This window comes from Monodelphis domestica, chromosome 4 (genome assembly GCF_027887165.1).
Source record: "Monodelphis domestica isolate mMonDom1 chromosome 4, mMonDom1.pri, whole genome shotgun sequence".
Lineage (NCBI taxonomy): Eukaryota > Metazoa > Chordata > Mammalia > Didelphimorphia > Didelphidae > Monodelphis > Monodelphis domestica.
The window spans coordinates 299,804,620-299,830,531 of record NC_077230.1 but is presented as its reverse complement, the minus strand read 5'-3'; the positions used below and the strand labels follow the sequence as shown (position 1 = coordinate 299,830,531).

General features: G+C 40.2%; 1 protein-coding gene across 1 annotated transcript in view; it reads left to right on the top strand.

The window, feature by feature from the left end:
• FLT1 (fms related receptor tyrosine kinase 1) overlaps nt 1–25,912 on the top strand; it is a 201,170-nt gene that overhangs the window by 144,434 nt on the left and 30,824 nt on the right. Inside the window, exons 16-20 of the mRNA XM_007495262.3 lie at nt 2,253–2,359; nt 8,068–8,200; nt 16,391–16,495; nt 19,512–19,625; nt 21,474–21,562. Of these exons, the coding sequence (XP_007495324.2) occupies nt 2,253–2,359; nt 8,068–8,200; nt 16,391–16,495; nt 19,512–19,625; nt 21,474–21,562 (548 nt within the window). The remainder of the gene's footprint in view (nt 1–2,252; nt 2,360–8,067; nt 8,201–16,390; nt 16,496–19,511; nt 19,626–21,473; nt 21,563–25,912) is intronic.

Here is a 25,912-nt window from a genome sequence, read left to right as displayed (position 1 = left end):
AGGTTTAAGGAATCTTAACAATGATTTAACTGGAGGCAGCATGGTGTAGCCCGAAGATTTGTTATTCTAGTGATGGGTTCAAATTCTGTCTCCACATATTTGTGACCATTGTGATCTGAGGAATGTAACCTCTCTGGGCCTCAGTTTCTTCATCTGTAAAATAAAGGGGTTGATGTAGAGTAGTGGTTCTCAACCTTTCTAATGCCGTGACCCCGCAATACAGTTCCTCATGTTGCAGTGACCCCAAACCAAAAAATTATTTTGGTGGCTACTTCAAAACTGTAATTTTGCTACAGTTATGATTCAGAATGTAAATTCCTGATATGCATTATGTATTCTCATTGCTACAAATTGAGAGGTTGAGAACTGCTGATGTAGAGGATCTCTAAGGTCCTTTCTTGCCCTTAAGTTCTATAACCCTAAATGAATAAAGTCAGTTCCCATTGAATTTTCTGCTTAGTTAACGACATCTGTTGTAAACAGGGCTCAGGTCATAAACTCTTGTAATTTGGAGATTGGTCAGTCAAGGACTGGGAGGCTAGGTGGTGCAGTGGACAGAGCACTGGGCCTACAATCAGGAAGACCTGAGCTCAAATACTCAGATACTTTACTAGAGGTGTGACTCTAGACAAGTCATTTAACCTCTTTTTGCCTTAATCCACTGGGGAAGGAAATGGCAACCCACTCCAGTATCTTTGCCAGGAAAATCCCTTGGACAGCATTGGCATGATACAATCTATGGGGTCATGAGAAGCTGAATATGACTAAATGACTGAAAGTCCAATCCCTTATTATGAGGGTAACTAAGTGCTGCAGTGGGTAAAGCAACAGGACCAGAAACCAGAATACCAGAGTTCAAACCTGACCTCAGACACTTGCTTGCTATGTGACCCTGAGCAAGTCCCCTTACTTCTGCTTGTCTTAATCCACTGGGAGAAAATGATAAACCACTCCAGTATCTTTGCCAAAAAAAACCCTAAATGGGGTCACAAAGAGTTGGTATGATTGAAATGATTGAAAAACAAAAATCCCAACAATCAAGGACCAGAAGCACAGCAAATTCGTATCCAGGGGAATGATGCCTATCCAGGTTAAATTAGAACGTGCAAATGTCCTTTTCTTGATGTGTATGTTAGAAGAGACCTTGACCTTGTAATCTTAGTTGCATCCTGATTAAATTGTATACTAGGGGAAATGACTTTTTGTGGTTTTGTCTGTGGTAAAGAATCTCAATTGTGAAAAGGCAAATTTAACGAATGAAAGAACATGTATAATTCTGACCCCAGTGAATTAGCAACTCAGGGTCAGTCATTTGTCACTTTTAAATCAGATTAAGAGAGAAGAAACCTCCCCCCACCTTTTTTTGGTAAGAAATCGGGAAATTGTGCATTGGGCAGAGTAGATTTGGGAGTCACTGTTCTGTTCCACCAGAGAATCCTTGAAAAATGCAGAACTGTCTCCTCTCCTCCTCCCAAAGAGGCACCACTTTCGGACACTCCGGCCTTTCCTTTCTTCTCTGGGAGTGTCCATGCTGGGCTTTTGATCTCTGAAACCCTTAAGGGAAATTAAGTGACTGGGAGTGGTCCAATTTCATCTCCTCACTCCAAAACAAACCCACTAGAGTCTCAATCCCAAGAAGATCAGATCAAGAGAGTCGAAAGAGGGGAACTCGGGTTCCTCCTAGTTAGTACACACAAAAAAGTCCTTGGATTTTATTTAATTTTTTAAAAAATCTCCTGCTTTGAAGAATTTTGTGAGCCCCAAAGGAGTCCTTTTAAGTAATTTTTTTACTTTTTCTTTAGAATTTCTTCTAAGGGCCATTGGGGACTGCTAATATTTTCCAGATTTGATACTTTAATGGGCTTTTGTCCCTTTCCTAATTTTTTCCATTTTAAATTTCTCCATTGATTTTTAATTAGTTGTCTCTGGGATCCTAGAGCCTGTAAACTCATCAATCAGAACTTCTGTGAACTATTTGAATTTACTCATAAATTAATTAGAATAATAGGATATTATGATTGGAAGTGTATCTGCTAAGTCACAGCATCTCTCATTTGGGAGAAACGCAGTCTCAGAGGCCCAATCCTTGGAAACTGGGGAGGGATGAGATCGCCAACGACATTTGATTTTGAAGGATCATGCCAGAGGATTTGATGGAATCTGAATAAAAAACTGAGCCTGATATATATATATATATATATATATATATATATATATATATATATATATATATTTTTTTTTTTTTTCCCTAGGAACTTCAGATAAATCCAACCTGGAGCTAATAACACTGACATGTACCTGTGTGGCTGCAACACTCTTTTGGCTCTTGTTAACACTCTTCATCCGAAAACTGAAAAGGGTAAGAACAGTTCTAGTTAATCCTATGCTTCCATTCATAATACCTGTCCTGGGGAGAACAATAATAAGGGAATTCTCATTCTAAGTCACCTTCCTGCTTTATCCAGGCATCCTAAAAATATTGGAGACTGGAGATGGCACAGTGAATAAATGCACTGGGTCTGGAGTGGCAAAGACCCAAGTTCAAATGCAGTGTGATCCCTGGCAAGTTACTTAACTTCTGTTGGCTTCAGTTTCCTCAACTGTAAAATTGGGATAATAATAGCAGCTACCTTGTAGACAGACTGAGGGTAAATGATGGGCCCCAAAGCCAGCAGTGAGTTAGGGAGTTGTCTACCTAGCCAAGTGTGTGAAGACTTCCCAAGGCAGAATGGGCAGATGAGAACAATTTGTTCCAGTGGCCAGGAAGGCAGCTGAAACAGGTGCTGTGGTGCTCTTGGAGCTTGGTCAGACAGCATCCTGGGTCATTGTCACTTGTCCTGACTTTTGCCTTGCCCCCGGAATTCAATGATTCTGGAAGAGAGTGAGGCTGATTATTTTGCCTCACTTAATCAAAGACATCACTCATCATGAAGCCATTGGTCTTCAAATCAAAGAATGAACAAGGAATAATTTGAGGCGATATTCTCTATAACAAGGTTCATTTATATAATATCTCCTCAATATGTCTTGCTTAATTCTACCATGGAGCCTTTGCTCATGATGTGATTCCTGCCTAAAATGTTTTTTTCTTCACTTTCTTTCTACTAACATTGACCAATCTTCCTTGAGTTATTCCACCCAAACAAATAAAATGGCTCCTGATTCTATGATACTATACCTAAAAGCCCTCCTACCCTCCACTCTTTCCTTTTCTAATATTTTTCAGTTAGTTATGCTCAATTGTTAGTTAACTCAATTTCAATTAGTCATGCTCATCTCAATTAAGACATATTTCAGCATAGGCAAAGTCAAAAGCAAAGAACAGTCCTCAAAGAATTTACAGGTTTGTGATTTTAAAATACTATAGAGAGGGTAGGTGGGCAGCTCAGTGGTTTGAGAACCAGGCCTAGAAACTGGAGATCCTGGTTTGAATGTGGACTCAGATGCTTCCTAGCTATATGACCCTGGGCAAGTCACTTAACCTTCACCACCTAACCCTTATGTTCTTCTGCCTTAGAACCAATACACAGTATTGATTCTAAGACAGAAGGTAAGGGTTTTAAATATATATATATATATTCTTGTTCCAGGAAAAGAAGAAAGCTAAAAATTGTCTTATCAATAAGACTGTAGTTGCCAAAAAGAAAAGGCCTCAGTATTTGGTTATGAAGCAAAAAAAATTATTACTCAGCAATCTTTCCCACCAAAAGAGATCACAATCATTATTTATTCTTATTGACATTTTCTGTGACTAAAAATATCTTTCTCTGGCATACTGACAATTACAAAAATATAAGCACCTATACCTCAAATTACATTACATTCAAGTTAACTTCTTTAAGATCCCCAGTTTTGGAAACCATCTTACTTTGTAGGGATATGCCAAATATTCAGAAGATTATTAAGTGAAAATTGAAAGTTTATTCAGTATTTCCTCTGTTTTACTTTAGTTCATGGATCACAAATAAAAATTTTCTTAAAAAAAGATTTTTTAAATGGCCCCCAATCTCAGGGAGTTTACACACAACTGGGAGGAACCAATAGGAAGAACAAATGAAAAGGCATTTCTGGGACTAGATAAAGGTCTCATATAGTCATGTATTTGATTAAAAATTCCAAGACTGGTTTACAGGTTAGAAAATCAATTTATTGATCAGACTAGCAATAATCAATAAAATAATTAGTTAATGATCTCTCTCAATGATCAAAAACTAGGAAGTACCCTTGAGCATATCCATAAATACAATTTTGGGAGCTCATTATTCAGCCCCTCCCTTGGACATCTAAAGACCTCTCTAACTGGTGAATAGTCAAAACTCTCAACCCTTCCCTATCCCCTGAGTGGTGGTGAATAATCATGTCCCTCAGAGTCTAGGAGGAGAAATTTAGTTCTGCCCATGTCCTTCTGTGACACCTCTCTCTCTCTCTCTCTCTCCCTCCCCTCCCCTCCCCTCCCCTCTCCTCTCTTCTCCTCTTCCTCTCCTCTCCTCTCCTCTCCTCTCCTCTCCTCTCCTCTCCTCTCCTTTCTTCTCCTCTTCCTCTCCTCTCCTCTCCTCTCCTCTCCTCTCCTCTCCTCTCCTCTCCTCTCCTCTCCTCTCCTCTCCTCTGATTTGCCCAGGGTCCCACAGCTAGGAAGAGTCCAAGACCATATTTGAACCCATGTCCTCCCAACCCTGGCGTTCTATCCAATGTGTTCCCTAGTTGCCCCTATAAAGTTTCTTAATGAGAGATTCAAGGACTTAGTTTTGCCATTAGCAGTAACTTCTAGTCTAAACTAGTTCTTATTTACTGAGCAAGATGAACCTCATTATCTGCCCTTTCTATCTACCAGGCTCTAGGAAGGGGCATTCCTTGAAGTGTCTAGGAATAAAGGAAGTGAAGTGAGCTTCTAATTCAAAACTCAGATATAGAAATAATTCAATATATTAAAAATAAGTCCTGTCAGGCTTTAGCCCATGGGTTGACCCCTTGATGTGAGAGAGACGTGAGGAGGATGAGCATTCCAGACAATGGTCATGGCCTTTGCGAAGAAATGGGAAGTGAGAGATAGGAAGTAGAGAAGCATTATGGAGATGCCAAGTATGTAAAGAGGACAAATGTGAAATAAATCTGTAAAGATGAGTTCGTTTTGAAGGGCCTTAAAGCCAAACGGAGAAGTTTGTGTGTTATCTGAAAGGCAATAGGGAACCACTGAAGTTTCCTTAGCAGAAGAGGGTGATAGAGTTAAATCTGTATTTTCCAAATATCAGTTGAGAGCTGTGTGGTAAATAGATTGGAGGGTAAAGAGAGGGACTAGAACTAAGGAGACTAATGAGTAACTGAGAAGAAGGAAGGCTGGAACTCGAGAAGTGGTTTTGACAATGAAGGGAATGGAACAGAAACAAGAGCTATTATAGACATCTTCATTGACAAACTTCACAACTCATTGGAGGGGGTTAGGAAGGAAGAAGAATTGAGGCTGACTCCTGAGGGAGGCAAATGGAAATTTACTATTAAAGATTATAGTATCATTAGTTCTTCATTGTAGGTCTGAAGATCCTACCCAATATTGTTGGCTATATTTTGACACTGGAAGGTTTAGCCAGAAAGGTTGTTCCAGTTGTTTTGACATAAAAAATGCAGCACCTCCATAAAGGAATTCACACTCTCTTACACTGGGACGCACAGATCTGGAAGGTTGTACCTCCCAGCCCAACTTTGATGGAAAATGCATTTTGTGACACATGCCTCAATCATTATTCACCCTCTGAAAAAAAAGAGCCCTAAGCTCTTTGTCACCTATATTAATGATAACTTTTGTGAGAAGGAGAATGATTGCAAGTGATGGATGAGGTGAGCTGTGAAAGCCCAAGGCAGGGTGAGTATGGACTAAAGAATGTGGATGGGGATGAGATTCTGTCTCTGCAGCACTTTTCTTTGCCAGGGTTCTGGCGCTGTTTAGGAAAAGACAGTAAACAGAAGGGTCCCAAAGCTTGTTGAAATAAAGTTTATGAGATTTCTGGACAAAAACTATCAAATTTCACCTAATATGGGCAGGAATGTTTCTTTCTGTCAGTAGACGAGGCCATCCATGAAGTTCTTGAGGGAATGGACATTTAATGAATGGTTATAGACAATCTATCACTTGGAGAAAGAATTCTAATGAGACAGGGCAGAGATAGAGCTGATTTAAAATAAGATGCATTCATATAAAACCAATATCAAATTGCTCTCAGGGAGGGGGCAGGAGAAGACAATTTAGAGCTCAAAATAATTAGAAAATGAACATTAAAAAGTGTTCTTATATGTAATTGGGGGAAATAAAATATTACTCAACTAAAAAAAATAAAATCTATTTTCTAGACTTGATTTATATAATAAGTTAAAACAAACATAAAAGCTAAACATTTTCCTTGGTCTTTCTAGATAACAGTAGATTAGCCAGTAGCCAGAATGGGCATGTGATTATATGTCGGTGTTGGTGCTGTGCTGGCTTGTCAAATCGCCATTTCTACCTCTAGAAGCTGTTTTTACACACAGCTCTCAGATTAGTTTCGGGTCTTTTCTCTCCTCTCAATTGTTGCAATGGCTTCCTAATTGGCATCTTTGCCTTGTGTCCTCGCTTTACCCCACTCCAGTCTATCCTCCTCATAGCTGCCAAAGTTGTTGTTCAATTATTTTAGTTGTTCCTGACTGGTCATGACCCCACTTTAGGTTTTCTTGGCAAGGCTACTGGAATGGTTTGCCATTTGCTTCTTCAGTTCATTTTGCAGATGAGAAAACTGAGGAAAACAGGGCAAAGTGACTTGCCCAGGATCTCACAGCTAGTGTCAGATTCCAGTATATCCTTCCTATACTTGCCAAGGCAACCTTCCTTAAATGTAGATTTGACTGCATCAATTACTTGCTTACTCAATAAACTCCAGTGGTTCCCAGTATGCCTGTAGGATAAACTATTATCTCTATTACTTAAAGCCCTTCAGAACTGGCCTACACACACACTTTCTGAACTCTGAGATCCAGCCAAATCAACCTTTCTTCTGTTCCTCATAGGAGGAGAATTCCATCTCCTGTCTCTATTTTTATTGGCTGCCTCCGTACCTAGCATCCACTTCTTCCTCACCTTTACCTTGTTGAATGCCTCTCTTTCTCCAAGATGCAACTCATGTACCATTTTCTGTGTAAAACTGTTTCTGATTCCCTGACTTCTAAAGCACCCCCTAGTTACCTTGTGTTTATTTTATATTTATTCTGTGTATCACTAGGTGTTCCTATTGTCTCCACCCTTGGAAAAAAGTTCCTTGAGGGAACGGACAGTTTCCTTTTTTATCCTTGTCCACCCAGTGGGAGACACATAGTAGGGGCTTAATAAATATGTTTGTTGACTTGACAATAAAAATCTAAATTTCATTTGTATATTTAATAATCAGCTTTTATTCCTCACAAAAGGGACTTTTTCTGTTTCTCAGCTTCTTCTCCAGCAGTAATAATGCCAGGAGATCATCATGACTTCTGCATGAGAAATGTGCTGGCCGCTGAATCACAGATTTGGGGCCTTTACAATTCCCTTACTATGCATTTGACCTTTCTTGTGAATGAAGAAAAGGAAAAAAAAACATCAACAATGAAGCTCCATCTGTTCTATATATTCTTGCTTATTCATAATCATTCTATGAAGCTATTTTTAGCCATTGTTTGGAATTACTTTGTGAAAATGCTTTTCTTTCCTTTTTATTTTTTAAAGAGTCTATCATATGGTAATTATTTACGAAAAAGCATGCATATGGATATCATTGAAGAATCTGCCTGCATTGTGTACCTAAAATTTAGGAATAGGACTGTGAACATAGAAATACATGGGGTGAAAGAGGGGACTCTTGAACTAGGGATTGCCCTATGGTGCAATGTAAGTTTACATGTATGTATAAAGAAGAGCTTTGTACACCCAGTCACATCCAATTAAATCCAAACTGAATGGCTTGAATGAACAGATGTTGCCAAGTATTATTTTCCGAGGGATATCAGGAATACTTTTTTTAGGTGACATAGTTTTCTTGGTGGTGATTTTGACAATCCTCTATTTTCCAGACTTCTTCTGAAATAAAGACAGATTACCTATCGATTATAATGGATCCAGATGAAGTTCCCCTTGACGAGCAATGTGACCGGCTACCCTATGATGCCAGCAAGTGGGAGTTTGCCAGAGAAAGACTTAAGCTGGGTAATAATGTGTCTGTTAAATGGCATGTAATCAGTATGTATCTCATTGTGTGTGTGTGTGTATGTGTGTGTGTGTGTGTGTGTGTATGTTTGTGTGTGAGAGTGAGAGAGAGACAGAGAGACGGGGGGGGGGAGAGATATAAAGAAGAAACAGAGACAAAAGAAACAAAAGAAAAGACAGAGAGAGGAAAAAGAGAAGAGGGAGAAAAAGATCAAGATGGAGAGAAGAGAAAGCAAAATGAATTAAGAGAGAGAAAAGGCAGAGACAGAGAAAAAGGGAATTACAATTTAAGGAAAACTGACTGGTACTTTTATCTGATGATAGACAGAGCTGGGTCTTAGTCAGAAAGATACGTCTTCATAAGTTCAAATCTGGCCTTGATACCTATTAGCTAAGTGACCCTAGGAAAGTCACCTCACCCTCTATGCCTCAGTTTCTTCATCTATCAAATGAGCTAGAGAAGGAAATGGTAAACCGCTCCAGTATCTTTGCCAAGAAAACCCTAAATGGGGTCACAAAGAGTTGAACACAACTGAATGACAACAAATTTGCTGGAAAGTAGAACTGAGGTTCCACATTTCATTGGAAAAATTCCTTTTCTTCAATAGATTTGGAATTGGAAATTTCTCCATTCTGGTGTATAAATCTTCTTGAATTTCCTTGAATTCTGGCACTGCACAAACCAAGGGGGGGAAAATCCTGGGTAGGTGAGAGGGGGTCATTTAAGTTTAGTTTCTGATGAGGGATGGGCTGTTGTTTTCCAGGGAATCTAGATGCTGTAAACATGAAGTGAATGTACTTTCTTTTGGCCTACCAGTAACTCCTGCTCTGACGTCATAGTGCAAATTAAACCCCAGGCTGGCCAGCCTGAAATGCAAGAAAACAATTGGAGCCTTAATTACTCCTGCCCAAAATATTTTGGTAGTGGCCTCTAAAAGTTTTCCACTTGCTCCTACATGAATGCCAGAATCATTAGCTGATAGAGCTAGGAAAACACATTGTGGATCCTACATTCTTGGAACTTGTCACACTTTGCCTGAAAGGAAAGAGATTTCTCCATGTGAGGGGTATCTGTTGGTTTCACTGGTTGTGAGAAGTCTTATTGGTAGTGGGGAAAAATGGGAAGAATTAAACCTTTGCTTGCTGGAACCCAAACTCCTCAGCTTATATTACTTATATATTGCCTGATTTTAAAAAAGAAGAGAAAAGAAAAGAGAGGAAAAGGGGAAAGGGAAAAGGAAAGGAAAGGAAAGGAAAGGAAAAGAAAGGAAAGGAAAGGAAAGGAAAGGAAAGGAAAGGAAAGGAAAGGAAAGGAAAGGAAAGGAAAGGAAAGGAAAGGAAAGGAAAGGAAAGGAAAGGAAAGGAAAGGAAAGGAAAGGAAAGGAAAGGAAAGGAAAGGAAAGGAAAGGAAAGGAAAGGAAAAAAGAAAAGAAAGGAAAAGAAAAGAAAAGAAAAAAGAAAAGAAAGGAAAAGAAAAGAAAAGAAAGGAAAAGAAAAGAAAAGAAAAGAAAAGAAAAGAAAAGAAAAGAAAAGAAAAGAAAAGAAAAGAAAAGAAAAGAAAAGAAAAGAAAAGAAAAGAAAAGAAAAGAAAAGAAAAGAAAAGAAAAGAAAAGAAAAAAGTGACCCTGAGTTTGGGTTCTGTTTGGCATGGGAAAAAAACTAGAAATTAGGGAAAAGCAGAGAACAAACAGAAATAAGAAAAGGCTCCTGACAGATGAGGAAAGGTCTAAATTTGGAGAAGTTGGAGGCAGGTGGCACACTGGCTAAATTCCTTATGCAAGTTTAAGTTACATGGCACTTAGCCCAGCCCCTCTATGACCTTGGCAGCAAACAAGGAATAGTTTTCCCACAATCATGAGCCATTCTTACATTCTGTTATATTCCAGCGTTATTAGTCACAATCAAACATGATTTCTTTCAATGGAAGCTATAAGGGCTTATCTATCACAAGTCTTCTTCTCTTGGCCCAACACAGTAATCTCTTTAAAGGAGACTTCTATAATTCTACCAGAATTCCTTGAGTGATCCTAGTTGAATAAGTAGGCCACCAGGTTCACTGTGTGGGGAAACTTTCTCATCATCTCTTTCCCTCTTGGTCTTGCCAGATGTCAGAGTTTGATTGATGTTAGCATGAGGCTCTGGGATATGGCTTCAGGTGGATGACGTCTCCCTGCATCTTAAGTCTGGGAACTTTCTCCTGATGTACAGAGAGGAGGGAAAAAGGAAGTGGTTCCATAATTAACAGGGGACCAGGAGGGCCTGGAGCCTTTTTTTTTTTTAAATCATGAAAGCTTTGGTCTATTTTGGAGGGGGGGAAGATTATGTATTATATATAAGAATTCTGTTGTTGTTTTTCAATCATTTTCAAGTCATGTCCTATTCTTTGTGACCCCATTTGGGGCTTTCTTGGTAATGATACTGGAGTGATTTGCCATTTCCTTCTCCAGAGGATTTTATAGATGAGGAAACTGAGGCAAATAGTTTCACATGACTTGCCGAGTCACACAGCTAGTAAATATATGAGGTGGGATTTGAACTCAGGAAGATGAATCTTCCTGGAGCCTGGAGCTCTATTCATTGTGCCACTTAACTGTCCAATATATAGATACCAAGGCCCAAAGGGGTTGATTGATTTGTCCAAGGTCACACAAAGAGTGATTAGCAGAGCCACTATTTGAAACAAGGTCCTTTTTCTCTCACTTTATGGAGCTATCTTCCAGGGTGCTGAGAAATCTAGTGAGTATGACACTCTGCTCCAGTCCTTCTGTGATCTCATGCCACTCAACATTTTTGTACCAAAGTTCTACTGGTTAATGATGAGTAATAGTTTTTGGAAATTTATGACACCAGCTAGAGTAAAAGTTCTTAACTTCCTTTTTGTGTGACAAACTCTTTTTGGCAGTCTGGTAAAATCTCTGGAAACACTTCTCAGAATTGTGTTTTTTAATTTATAAAATAAAACAAAGAGGCTTTCAAAGGACGCCAATCATATTGATATATAGTTATCCAAATCTTTTTGTATCCACTCACCCAGGTGAATGGAATTGAGGCCTGTGAGTCAATATTGCTGAATTTCCTGGGATTCATGACAACATGTTTGAGATGGTTTTGTTAATAATTCTCCATTAAGACCTATTAAGGAATTTAGCCCACAAAAACTCATCACAGATAAAAATGAGGGAAACGTCTGGCAGCACCTTTCTATTAGAAAAAGCATTTCAAACAGAAGTAGTTGAAGATCGAGGACCACTTAGGGTTCCTGGAATTTGTCAAGCAAGCTAACTATTCTTGGATCTCAGAGGCTTATGTGTCAGCCCTGAGTTGGGGCACAGTCTGCAAGGGGGGCAGAGATGGAGAAATTGTACCGAGCAGCCCCATTGGCGTCCTGTAAGCCTGGCAAGTCAAAGAATGCCTGGGAGGAGATTCCAGCATCCTGGCATTATAGAGAAATGATCCAGCACATTCCTATGCAAGTTGGTGGCATTCCAGGCAAAAAAAAAATTAAGGGTAATTTCTAGGGAAGAGAAATCAAGGATTGGGAGAATTCAATTCCAGCATGACTGGGCCTCTCCAGAAACAGGGAATTGGGGTCATTGGGAAGGGAGCCAGTGCAGCCACTGATTCAAGGGAATATCATAGCTTCATGCTGTTTTAGGTGGCGGCAGTCTGCTCTCCAGATGAACAATTGAGGAGGCTAAAGGGAGTCAACCAACTCACCCTAATGTGGGAACCGGTTTACACTGATAGAAGCTAAGTCCCCAAAGCTTGTTTAAACCAAGTGCATTGTGATGGCTGAAAAGAGAATGCATGGTGGCTACCACTGTGGGAAAAGACCCCCAAGGAATGGGGTAGGGGGAGGGGCGGCCAGAGACGGAGATGGATATTTCTATTATTTCCCAGGTTCAGGCCATGCCTTGTATATTCTCCTTGATAGACAAACGAGCAGAATTCTAGAAAGAGTTTTCTTGCCTTTGAGCAGAGTCACTCTTCTCCTAACAAGAACATTTTATATTGGTACTATGAAGGCATCAAGATTCCAATCATGTGAATTATTCTTCTCCAAGGCCAGATCAAAGTCATCCACGTTTTCGTTATTCATTTGACAAACATTTATTTAGCACCCACTGCATACTAAATATTATGTTAGGTACAGGAGATTCAAAAAGAAAACCCAAATAATTCTTGCATTCAAGAAGCTCACAGTTAATATGGGGGATAGACTGGATGGATGGAAAATTAATATCATTTGTGTACAAAATAAATACAAAGTAATTTTCAGGGAAAGAGGACACCAGCAACCAGGTACATCAGAATAGGTGTCTTGAAGAAGGTTGTATTTGCGCTCAACCTTAAAGGAAGCTGGGAATTTTTTTAAATTTAAATTTATTTATTTGTTTGTTACATTAAAATATCCAAATAACTCCCTTCCTCTTTCAACTCTTGTAATTAGAGAAGGCATCATTTGACAAATATATGTATATATAAAACTATATCTTATTTCTAGTTATCCTCTCATCTGGATTTATGTCCAAAGAGTTATAAAACTGTGGATGCCTTTTGAACCATGGGATTTTAAGAGGCACAGAAGAGGAAAAAGTGTTCCAGATGTGGAAAACAGCTCATTCAGAACTACAGAAATAGGAATGAGCAATATCAAAGTGGCCAGTTTGGGTGGAATGTAGCATGCATGAAGAAGAGTAATGTACAATAAGATCTTAAACACTTCCAAGCTGTGTGACTCAAAGCAAGTCACTCAGCCATGTTTGCCTCAGTTTCCTCATCTGTAAGTGAGCTGGAGGAAATACAGCAAACCATTCCATTATCTTTGCCAAGAAAATTCCCAGTGGGGTCCCAGAGTCACAAATGTATATATAATAAGTCTGGAAAGGTAGGCTTGAACTATATTGTGAAGGCCTTGAAAGGATGACCAGAAGAGTTTATATAGTCGCTAGAGTTCTTTGAGCCCTAGTGGTCCTACCTATCTGTGCTTTAGTAATATCAAATAGTCAAGTGGAGAAAGGGTCAGAGAGAGAGTAGAGACTTGTAGCAAAGAGACTGCTTAGGAGACAACTGCAATTTTCAAATCATCCGTGGTCAAAGGAGGAGATGCCCATGCTAGCCTGAACCAGATGGTAGACATGAGGGTGCTAAGAGGAGGACAGGAGGCAGAATGAAATAGACAAGGCCTACTTTAGGGAACTGGAAATGTCACCAGCCTTCCTTCTTGAAGGCCAGCTAGACAGGTCTCTAGACTGTGGGTTTTAAAAAATATTGTGGCCAGGAGACTTCATTTCCTTTATTCTTCCTGGGGTCTCCTTGTCTTATGTCGTTGTGTTGTGCCCTTGTATGGGTTTGTTTATAAATTTGCTGAAGCCCCCACTGTGGGGCTTTTGGGCTTTTGCTTTAGCTCAAGCGTGGCAGCTGTGGGTCTCTGGCTCTTTGTTCTGCTCACTCAGCTGAGGGAATCTCTTTTTCTCTCTCACTTTTTTGTTATTAAATCTGATAAATTTAAAATTCTTGGAGTATTCATTCATTTTTAGTCTTATAAGACCAAAGACACTTTTTCTTTGGTCCCATGTTGGTAACTATCCTTTCTATAATGCTTTAAGGCTTGAAAGGCACTGTTTATTTAGAGGTATAGAGACGAATTTTGATTCTCATCACAACTCAGTGAGTAGGTGTTATTGTGATCTCCCTTTTACAACTGATATAGTAGAGGTTAAGAGGTTAAATGTTCAGTGACTTGTCTTGGCCACATAGATGTGTCTGAAGCAAGATTCAAACTTGGGTTGTCCTAACTCCAAGTCTGGAACTCTCTCCAATGAACCATATGGAATCCTTTCCAATTGTGTGCTAAGATCCACCAGAGCTGGTTCTCTGCTGGCTTTGCCTTTGAAAGACGAGGGTTAATCTTTGCACGGAAGAGGCACCAAGGTAGAAATTAGTAAGAGAACGACGACAAATACTCAGTTAAATGAACCACTTCTTCTTTTTTATTTAGAATATTTTTCCATCATTACATGCTTCATGATTCCCCTCCCGAAGCTGACAAGCAGTTCCACTGGGTTATACATGTACCATTGTTCAAAACCTATTTCAAATGGACGATGAACCACTTCTTACAATTCTGAGAGATTGCCCTCCTCTCTCACAAGCTTCCTTGCATCTGGTCTTTTTAAAGTCTAACAGAAGTTCCAGTTATTCAGCTTTAAAGGCATATTGATCCCATTCTGGCCGATATTTGAACATTTTTTATACGTAGAAGAAAAATGCAATGCACTCTTACGGGGTATGGTGGATACTGTGCTGGGCTTGTCAGGAAGACTCATCTTCCTGAGTTTAAATCAGCCTCAGAGAGTAACTAGCTGTGTGACCTGGGGCAAGTCACTTAGCCCTGTTTGCCTCAGTTTCCTCATCTGTAAAGTGAGGTGGAAAAAGAATTAGGAAAGCATTCTAGTATCTCTGCCAGGAAAATCCCAAACAGGGTCAATGAAGAGTTGGACATGAGTAAAAACAACTCAACAACAAAAACTCCTCTGTATGTTTCATGCTTTAAAAGCACTGCTCTGCCTTTCAGACTTAAAAAACTTCATTTGTAAGGAAGAAAGGGTCATCTATGAGAGGGCTGTTATGTTTCTACTGGTATTTTAACCTCTCACTTGGGATTCTTCGCTGGGAGAATAAAATGTCCTCCCCTAGAGATTTCTGCCTTAGATAATTTACAGCTGAAGATGCCAAATAAAAGAGAAGGGATGAAGGATACATTGAAAATAGCAAGTTTCAAATATAACCAAAAAGCAACTTCAAACTCAAACAGAAACTTAGAAAAATGTGTGTTCTTTGAGGGAAGGGACAGCGTGGTGAGGAAGGAAGAAAGGTTAATTAGCTAAAGCAGGGGAGGCTAATGGGGGAGGTTGAGTAGCCAGTTAGCACCGAGACTGCCAGGATTCACTCTGGGAATTTAGCCATTTCCAAAGGAGTGATATGAACTCCCAAGAGAGTTCAAAAAGCACAACTTGTTCATTTGGCGACTTTTGTGGGGATAATTTCCACTCATCTAACCATGCTTCAGAGAACATCCCTTCTCTGAGTTCTTTCTTGTTTCCTGACGGTAGGATTAGTGCAAAAGAGGGCTATTGTGAAAGGAGATGAAATGGTTCTGTGCGTATATTCCTAGCAGAGCACTGACATGAAAGCTCAGGTTGTTGGGAAGGTGGGTGATCCAGTATGACCTGGGTCTTGCTTTCGGAGAGTACTAGGGACTCCCTGATGTTTCCAATAGAAAACCTTGCCCTGATGGTTGTTGAGATAGATACCTCATGTGATTTCCCTTTAAGGGCTAGTTTTAAATGGGGCCTGAAGTTGTTGGGGTTTTTTTAAGTCACACTTGAAACCCTAAATTATTAGTAGTCACATCTGGAACTCTAAGTTAATCATGGGATCCCATTTGGAACCCTTAATTAATAATAGAATCACATTTAGAACCCTTAATTAATAATAGAATCACATTTAGAACCCTTAATTATTAATTGAGTCACATTTAGAATACCAAGTTCTTTTTAGTCAACAAGTAAGGAAAAGTTAGAGGGCCTAGGAATATTTAATTCAAAGCAGAGAAAAGTGAATAACTAAAATTTGTTCTCTATTCTGTGAAGCATTGTTATACAAAAGGTAATGACCACCTTGTTCCCCCTTCCTCCTTTAATGAGGAGAAAAAAATAAAAAATGATCATTAGCTTCAGCAGTTAGAAGTTGTTAGATAGTAGGAAGAACCTCCTAGTTGTCAGGGTTATTGAATAAAAGAAGAGGTTTATCAAAAGAGATTGTACATTTTATGGAAATGTTTCTCTAGAAGAATGATCTTAAGTTAAACCTGCCTATAACAGATCACTTCTAGATGTCATTTCTCACTCAAAACTCTTTAATGGGGAATCAGGGGGATTCATTAGAAGCCATGTGGATACAGAGATGACTAGGAAAGAAGAGACAGCTGGAAATGTGCTATCTGTTATGACCCATCCTTTGGGACCACTCCATTAGGGGTTCTGTTCAAAATCACACCAATCCCAGAAAGGAAAAGATCATTTCGGTAGCCCTGTGTGGATCTAGAAAGAGACACTCCTCTGCTGAACAGACCTCAGTTCACCCTGTTGACTTGTCACATAGATTAGCAGTTTGTTTTCATTGTAGGAAAATCACTTGGACGTGGAGCTTTTGGAAAAGTGGTCCAAGCAGCTGCATTTGGCATTAAGAAATCACCCACGTGCCGGACAGTGGCTGTGAAAATGCTGAAAGGTATGTACGTGTATGTGTGCACCCGTGCATGAATGTAAGCGTGTACAGGAAATGGAGCCACTGTCCATTAGTGTTCCCTGGGTGTCAGTCAGGGTTAGCTAAGAGTCGTTATAGACATCCAAACGTGGTATACTTTTCTTCATATTTTCTTTAATTTCTCAAAGTTCCATGGATTTCTCAATTTCTTGAAGTCCCATACTACACTGAATTTGTCCACAGAATAATCCAGCAACTAGACCCAGGGGAAATAGACCCTAAAGCCTCAAAGGTCCTGTGCTTCTCCCACATTGAAGATACTGGAACACTGGGGATTCCAGTCTGTTATAACTCAGGGCTGCGATATTTGGAATGAGCCGCTATGATGCTGTAATGGAAATTTAGTGGCTATTCTGCACATCATAAATCCCAAGGGTTTGGCTGAAGTTTGACTTAACCATCAAGTAAAGTCAAGGAAGGTATGTGAGAAAAATTAAGTCGATCAGATCTGTAAACTGTTCTATACCCCAAAGTAAGACATTTCCTTACATTTAGCAAAAAGTCTTCCACAGTTTGCCTGTGTTGAAAGATACATAGCTGCTTTGTGAAGCCCTACGAGGTAGAGCTGAATCTCAGGATGATTTAAAATCCCTTATGCCTGACAGATGGAGCATGGAAACCAAAGCTCCAAAAGCTCTCCTCTCTTTATAAGAATAGAAAACATTTCACTTCCTCTTTCTCATCAGGATTTTCACATTATTTCCATTCTTGAGCAAGCTTTCTTTAAAGCCCAGGGATAAAAGGAAACAGTGCTGCTAAAACAAACAAACAACCCCCCCCCCAAAACTGTTTTTTAAGCTGTAAGGAATCCCAAGATATTATCAAGGGAAGTTCAGAAAGCTCATTGTTCACCTGACACAGATGGGAGAAATACTTGAAGAAGGGGAAACTCCCAGGATTCTTCTTCCTTTTCTCATTCTGAAAAGTCCTGGGTAGACTCTCATTTATCTATTTGTTGGATTGTTTATCTATTTGCTTATTATTTGTTTGTTCATTCATTGGTTTGTTTTGAAACTAGATCTCTGTATCTCAGGAGATAACTAGGATAATAGAACTCTGGGTGTGGAATCAGGAAGACTTGAGTTCAAATCCAGCCTCAGATACTTATTGGATATGTCTCCTGGGCAAGTCACTTAACCTCTAGATTTGCTTTAATCCATTGGAGAAGAGAAATGGCAAACAACTCCAATATCTTTGCCAAGAAAACCCCATAGTCAGTATGGTCCACAGGGTCACAAAGAGTCAGACACAACTGAATAACAATAAATGCCTGCTAGCATTTTTTTTTTAGGGCAGCTAGGGAGCATAGTAGATAGAAAACCTGAATTCAAATCCATCCTCAGATACTTCTTAGCTGTGTGACCCAGAGCAAGTGAGTTAACTCTGCTTGCCTCAGTTTCCTCATCTGTAAAAAATGAGCTGGAGAAGGAAATGGCAAACCACTCCAGAATCTTTGTGGGGTCACTAAGTGTTGGGCATAACAGAAACAACTGAACAATAACAACTCCCTGTCTCACAATCAGAATGGAAGTTCAAGAGCTACTCTACCCTTCATGGGAGCTTTGACCTGCTCTGTTTCCTATCTGGGCCAGTTTGGCCCATCTTTATGCATCCAGGTGTCCCTTCCTCATTTCTGTCTTACTGACGACAGTGGGCCTAGTTCATTTCTAAGTCTTAATCCTGTTATCTTTTTTTCCATTGTCTACATGAATTTAAAGATATTTTCAAACTAGTCTGTAGATAAAAATCCTAAAAATCAGATTTTGTTCAGAATTCTCTTGTCACTTTATCTGTAACTGACAGACACAGGACAGAATGGCATCCCTAGTTAGCAGCTGTCTGGTTTCCCTTCTTTTCTCTGTACTTCTTTCACTATGGGAAGTTGAACAGAGAGGATTTTTCCTTTCCTTCCCTGAAGTGAGAGAAATATTTCTCATCATCTCCCTGCTTCATAGGGGCATTCTACAATGTTAACTAGTTAAAGTTTGTAAAGTGGTAGCCATGATTAAAAAGCGACCATAGAATAAATGTATAAGGACACAAATGATTAGGATTTCAGCCCAAGCTGGAACTTCTTACTATAGATTTATTGTCAGAGAACCTGGATTCAAATTCTGGCTCTTGCTCTTGTAGTTTCTATTAGCCTTGGGTGAGTGACTTCACCTCTAAACCTTAGTTTTGTCATAATATGAGAAGATGGAACTTAAGATAACTAGATAGTTGAGTCCTTCCAGCTATGAAGCTATCATCCCTATATGCCTAAATTGTATAGCCTTGAGTGTGAAGTGACATTAAGATGCTTGTGGATCTCCACAGGCTGAGATGACCCCAGGGGTGTAATGAGAAAAGATGCTTTACAAACATTTCCAGAAATGGTCCATCAGTCAGCTCACAAATACCCAAGAACCCATGGTCAGATTTCATATACTTCTTTATGGTGGAGAAAGGGATGGAGAAGACAAGTAAGTAGGGAGAAGGCATGGAGAGAGGAAAAGAGAAAGAGAAAGAAAGAAAGGGAGAAAGGAAAGGAGGAAGGAAGGAAAGGAAAGGAAGGAGGAAGGGAGGGAGAGATGGCAGAGAGACAGAGACGGGAAGAGGAGGGTGGGAAGGAAAGAACTAATGTTCTTGCTGCCTGCCTCTGGGTCAGTCAGAAACACTTGGAAGGAGACTCTTTGTACATTACCCCAGGATTGAGTCAGCATTTTGCTGACTACAACCAGTCCCACTGAGAGGAAATGTTCAATGACTAACACAACCACTGTTCTGGATCTTACTGTAATTAAAAGGATGTTGTGTGGGGAGAAAGGGAGAAAAGCAAACACCAAGGAAGCTTAGGCATTCTGCATAATGTGGGGAAGTGAAGGAGGCCAATTCCTAGGCCTTAACAAACAGGGAGGCCAAGAACCCTACCTGAGGCAGGAAGGCAGGAGCCTTTCTTGTCTTACTTCCTTGACTCTCCCCTGCTTTTGTTTTTTTCCAGAGGGGGCCACAGCCAGTGAATACAAAGCTTTGATGACTGAGCTCAAGATCCTGACCCACATTGGGCACCATCTGAATGTGGTGAACCTGCTGGGGGCCTGCACCAAGCATGGAGGTAAATAGAGGGAGAGGAGCCGTCTGTTCTAATTAGGAAACTGAATGTCTCCTTTCTTCATCAAATGGGAGAATAAAACATTCTGCTGATTGGCGCCACTGTGGCAACCTTAAAAGAAAGATGCTCCTATTCTTGCCTCTTAGGAAGCAGGAGTTTCTGTACTAGGGTCATCTATAGTGAGATTAGGCAGGACAAAAGAAGGTGAGCTACCATTTGGGGAAACATCATGGCATTGAGGATAAGACTTTGGACTCAACATCAAAGGATTCTGAAGCTGTCTTTTTATTCCTTGTATAACTTTACACAAGTCACTCAGACTCCCTGAGCCTCAGTTTCCTCATCTTTAAAAAGAGGGTCATTACTTGCACCTCATGTTCCTTATTGTGGGAGTAAAATGAGAGAATAAACTTGAAATTGCTTCAGAAGCTATAAAGTACTCTACGAATATAAGCTAGTTTTAGGCAATCACTTACTGAATCAAACACACAGGGTCTGAGGCATATAGAGGTTTAGTTCATTTTCAGGTAGAATCTACAAAGGGGTTTCTGGGGGCCAAGAGGAATCCTTGATTGCCTAGAAAGCTGACTTCCCTCAAAATACTCCTCCTGCATTGCTGCCACATCTTATTATTGTGTTGAAGGATTTGTGTTCATCTCTAGAAAAGGAGCATTTGCATAGGGGCAGGAGCGCTGGTCCATGATTTGCCCGAGAGGATATTTCTCAACTTTGAAAAGGGGTTTCCAGCCCAGACTCAAGTGAACTGTGGGAAAGAAGTCCTGATACTCTGATTCCCACATGCTCATCCACTGAATCCAGGACAACCTCCATGTACTCACTCTTCCTTTCTAACTGGGTACTCCGCATAGTATCTCTCCAAAGGCAGGGAGATCAAATTGTGGCTGTGACCTGCTCTTACCCAAGTCTCAGGGTACATGAGATCAGGTCACTTTCCCATTCAAGGGCGATTCTTCCATTTGTCAGACTTGGGCTGGTCTGAAACAGTAACAAGCTGGACCAACCATAGGCAAGACTGTGAATAGTAAAATACAGGTGCTATTAGAAATATATGCAGGGGGCATCTGGGTGGTTCAATGTCCAGGAGAGCCAGGCCTAGAGATGGGAGTTTCTAGGTGCAAATCAGACTTTAGACATTTCGTAGCTGTGTGACCCTACACAAGTCATTTAACCCCCATTGCCTAGCCCTTACCACTCTTCTGCCTTGGAATTAATACCCAGTATTGATTCCAAATTGGAAGTGTTGGGGAAAAAAAAAAAGAAATGTAATCAAAGTTTTGTACTAAGCTCTCTATAACTCATGTGAATGTATTTTAAATACCACTACTAGTTAAAATGCTATATTTTAATAATTGTATTTCAAAATCATTGGTTTCCTTTATAGTAATTTTATTTTTTATGTACTAAAAATATCATTTGGGAAAAGGCAGTCCCTAGGCCTGACCAGACTGCCAAGGCCACCAAGGTGTGGAAAAAAAATGCCAATAACCTCTACTTTGCATGAACATCTTTGGGACTTCCCAGACCTCTGCTCTACCAGAGATAAAAACGTTGAATGAGTAAGGCTGATCAATTGAAGACCAATGAAGTACTGAAATAAGAAATTCAGGGTTTCTCTCTCTCTCTCTCTTTTTAGAAAGGTGTTGTGTCTGTTTTCTCTTTAAGCTTAAATTGAGAAGGTCACCCTGTCTGTGGCACTCCTAGTTTCAGAGGCCCTCTGGGGCATTTGCCAGTACATTGCTAAAGATGGTTTGGCTTGAAACTCATCAAGTCTGTCATTTGAGCACTTGACTTTGGGATGCTGAAAATATCTTTTTTTTTTTTTGGCTTCAGGTCCTCTCATGGTGATAGTTGAATACTGCAAATATGGAAATTTATCCAACTATCTCAAGAGCAAAAGAGATTTCTTCTTTCTCAACAAGGTATGTAAATAAATGACCGAGTTTTGTCTGAGTATACATTTAAGGTGAGAATCTTTTTAAAGTTATCATTGAGCTAATCTGCTTCTGAAGTATTAGTCTAAAGAGTAAGATAATTCAAAAGGATAAACACATACATTTCTCATTAGTTTCAACCTTTAGAGCCCCTTCATATTCCAATCCTTCTCAATTTCTTGGAATCAGCCCCCTGTTTATTGAATAATGTTGAGAATAATTCTATTCAGTTCATTCCAGAAGATTTGAGAATTGAGATATAAGTCATTCTAACCTTTTTTCTTTTAACTTATTCCAAATCATCTTAATATTAGAAATGTGTGCAGATATAGAGGACTGTCTTCTTGAGCAAAGCATGACTTTTCACTTTAAGATGGAAAAAAAATACATGTCTAGAGACAGGAGGTCCTAGGTTCAAATCCGACCTCAGACACTTCCTAACTGTGTGATCCTGGACAAGTCACTTGACCCCCATTGCCTAGCCTTTACCACTCTTCTGCCTTGGAACCAGTACACAGTATTGATTCTAAGATGGAAGGTCAAGGTTTAAAAAATAAATAAATGGAAAAAATAATATTTAGGTTGGCTAGGTCACTCACCCATAATCAATGATGGAATTATAAACTACTTCCTAGTCCAGCTTTATCCATTAGGTCCTGCCTATTGTTATATTGGGTTCCCATAGCTAGGACCTCAAGGGGATTGAGCAAAGCCTTAGAAATCAGACAGAAGGATCAATGACACAAGTAAAACCCAGTGGAATTGCACGAGGGCTACAGGGGGAAGGGAAGAAGGGAGGGGGAGAAGATGAATCATGTAACCATGGAAAAATATTCTAAATGAATTAATTATATAGAATTTTCAATTCAAAAAAGAAATCAAACAGAAGGAAAGCAAGAATTTAACAAAATATTGTCCATACAACCCTTTGCACTAATGCTGTCCTTTTTTAGACTAGCAACAGAAAATATCAATATCTCTCAGTATTGGGTATGTTTGCCCATCTGCTCTTGGAACCAATTAAACTGAAAGATTTGGTGGGTTTGCCTTGCTTATTATTGTTCAGCAATTTCAAACTCTCCGTGACCCCTTTTTGTTAGAGTTTCCTTGGCAAAGATGCTGGAGCGGCTGGCTGTTTCCTCCTCCAGCTCATTTTACAGATGAGGAAACTGAAGCAAACAGGCTGCAGCAAGTCGTCCAGGGTCACCTAACTAGTATTACTAGTTCACTAGTTATTAACTAGTGAACTAGTAAACTAGGCCAGATCTGAACTCAAATATTCCCGACTGCAGGCCGGGCACTATATCCACTATGCCATCGAGCTGCCTGCTACTAATCTATGTTGTGTACAAAGTGGCAGATGCTCCGTCTTGCCCATCCCTCGTTATTTGCGAAAGTTTGAGTGCAGATTCTTTCATTAAGGCCAGTGTGCGTCAGGCTATTGACAGAAAAGGTTCCAGTGTGGCTGTGGGAGGGTGGGCTGGAGGGCAGGGGCGGGCGTTTTGGGGGGGAGTCGAGTTTCCCTCCACTTAAAAAGCGATTTTCTCAGTGGCTCTGGTAGAAGACTATATAGAAAAAGGCTGTGCTCAGGGAAGGGGCGAGTGAGGTGTGGCGCCCCTGGGACCCCTCGGATCAAACAATGTCTCACTCCTATCCCAGCCGTACATATTCTCTTCAGCCGTGAAAATTTGGACTGCCTTGAGGAAGGCCTGAGCCAAGAGAACACCCTAGAGACTGGGGCAGGATGGAACTTTCGGATTCGTGCGTCCTTTGTTTTGAAGGTTCTGTTTCCTTCATCAGCTATATTTAATGATTGGCCTCCCCATGCAGCTTGGTGGAGCTGAGGGTATTTGTGGAAAGCCTGTGGCTATATTTCATGAGGTAGAAGCTGAAGGCCTGAAAAAAAGACAGCAAGTGATGGGAAAGCAGCATCAAAGGACTAATCTCCAAAGATCGGGAAGAAGCCACTACCGTCTGGGCTCCGTGCTGGAAACTGGAGCTACAAGGGCAAAAGCAAATGAACACACCAGACTCTTAAAATATTATTTTTTTAGTTAGTCGTTAAAGCTCAGTAATTTGTCTCATTTGGGTGGATAACTCATCCTGTGACCCAATTTCCTTTGGTCAACCAGAATTTATGTTGAATACCAAATGTCGGACTGTCCCCGCTTGCAGGAGAGTCTGGCATGTAGATATGAGGACTATTCTCCAAGTGTCACATCCTCATGTGTGATTTTTCTCAGAGGGCTACAGAACTGTTTCAGTAAAATGCTCAGGAGTTTTGCTACCACACGTTGTTTTCTTGACTCTCTTATCCTTTCTTTCCTGGGGAGGAGCCAGTGAAAAATCTCTCTCTGACTGAACAGAAGCCAAATCAAACTTTATTTTATGTAAAGGGAGGGAAGTATTTGTTCTTCTCTCTGGCTGACCCAGAACACCAAAGAGCCCTGAGGTCTGGACCCTGTGTGTGCACAGGACAGGTTTCCTCCTTCCCCACACAGTCCTGGAAGGTGGTATTTATTCTTCCTCCTAATCATCCTTTCAGACCTGCTCTCCAGTCCAGTACAGCTATCACCTCTGCTGCCTTGTCCCAGCATCTTCTCCCTGCTCCCACTGTGCCCTCTGCTGGAGGAAACAGCCCATTTCTTAGGACGAAAACACAAGCAGAGTTCAAGATAAAGAGGCCAAAGATGGTGGTCTAAAGCTAGCTCTTCCAGGATTTTGCTCCTAGAAATGGGCTATTACTGAAACTTTCAGCACCCAATTGTGTGGCCTGCAATACTAAGCCCAGGGAAATAATAAGTGCTAATATCATAAATCACCAGATTAATTACTAAGGCCATTCAGTCATTAGCCAACAACAAGCGTGTATGAAGTCCTTCCTCTGTGCCAGACACTGTGACATATAGAAGGAAAGGCAGCCCCTGTCTCAGAGAGCTTACCTTCTGAGAGGAGGAGGCATCACTTCTGGCTTTCAATGTGCTCTTGCCATCTGTTTATCCTTTCTAATGAATTATAAAATCATCAAATGTTAGACCTGAAAGGAGCCTTAAACACCAATGGATCCATCTCCCTCATTTTTATAAGGGAAGACAGTGAGACCCAGAAAGATTAGCAATTAAAAATGATAGGATTGGGAGCTGGTGGGACTTGAGGGATCCAAGTGGCAGACTCTTGGTCAAGTATGAAAAGCATTTCTTTACATGGGAAATCAATCCAGTGATGAATGTCCTGCTAAGATGCATTGAGTTTTGCTTGAATAAAAGCAGCCAGGTGCCACTGACCTTTGGGTAGAAACACCAGGGACCTACCATCAACAAGTGCCATCAAATAGCTATACAACCAAGCAAAAAGCTCCACCAGCTTAGGCGGTGTCCACTCTTATCAATAAAATGAGACAGTTGGTCTAGAGGATCCCTATGGTCCTTTCTTGCTTTAAAAGTCATCATGAAAAATCACAATCACTTCAGCTTCCCAGGAAAACAGGAAGATTCCATTGCTAAGCCATTCAGCCCAGTAATACTTCTATTAGATCTAGAGCCCAAAGAGGAAAAATGGCCCACAGGTATGAAAATATTTGTAACAGCTCCTTTTGTAGTGGCAAAGAACTGGAAACAAGCAGGGTGCCCATCATATTCAAGAATTGCTGCTAAACTATTATAATAGCATACTATTATGTCATAAGGATTTATGAAAGGGAATTTAAGGAAATTCTCATAAACTAATATGAAAATAAAATAATAGAAAATAAATAAGTAAATAGAAGCAGAACTACTTCTACAACGACACTATGACGGCATTGAAAGACTTAAGAATTTTGATCAATGCAATGACCAAAAATGATTACTCATCTCCTGACAGGGAAGTGATGGACTTGGGTGACAGAATGACACACATATTTTTGGACACGATCAATGTGGGAATCTTTTTTTTGCTTGACTATTCGTATTTGTAAAGAAGTTTTGGAGTATTTTTCCATTTCAATGGGGAAGGGAAGAGATAAAAATAAATTAATTGAATGGTTCGTTGAAAAAGAAAAGAAAATTAGAAAACTGAAAGAGGTTTCGGCACTCATTACTCATCCCCCCAATAGCACTCCAAGCTAAAGTCTCAAGTCCAGTAAAGATGAATATTCCCTCCTGAGTGCCATTATTTTTCACCATTCTTCTAACCTGCCTAGAGACCCAGTCAAGGTTCGATTGGAATGTATTGTCCTGAAGGGTGCTCAGTGGGTGGTTCTATCCATTGCCTCACTCTCACTGCCAGGGCATTGGCACTTTCCTGGGTGACATGGTTTTGTGGGCAGCCAGGAGCTTGCTGGACAGTCTGATTTCTCCT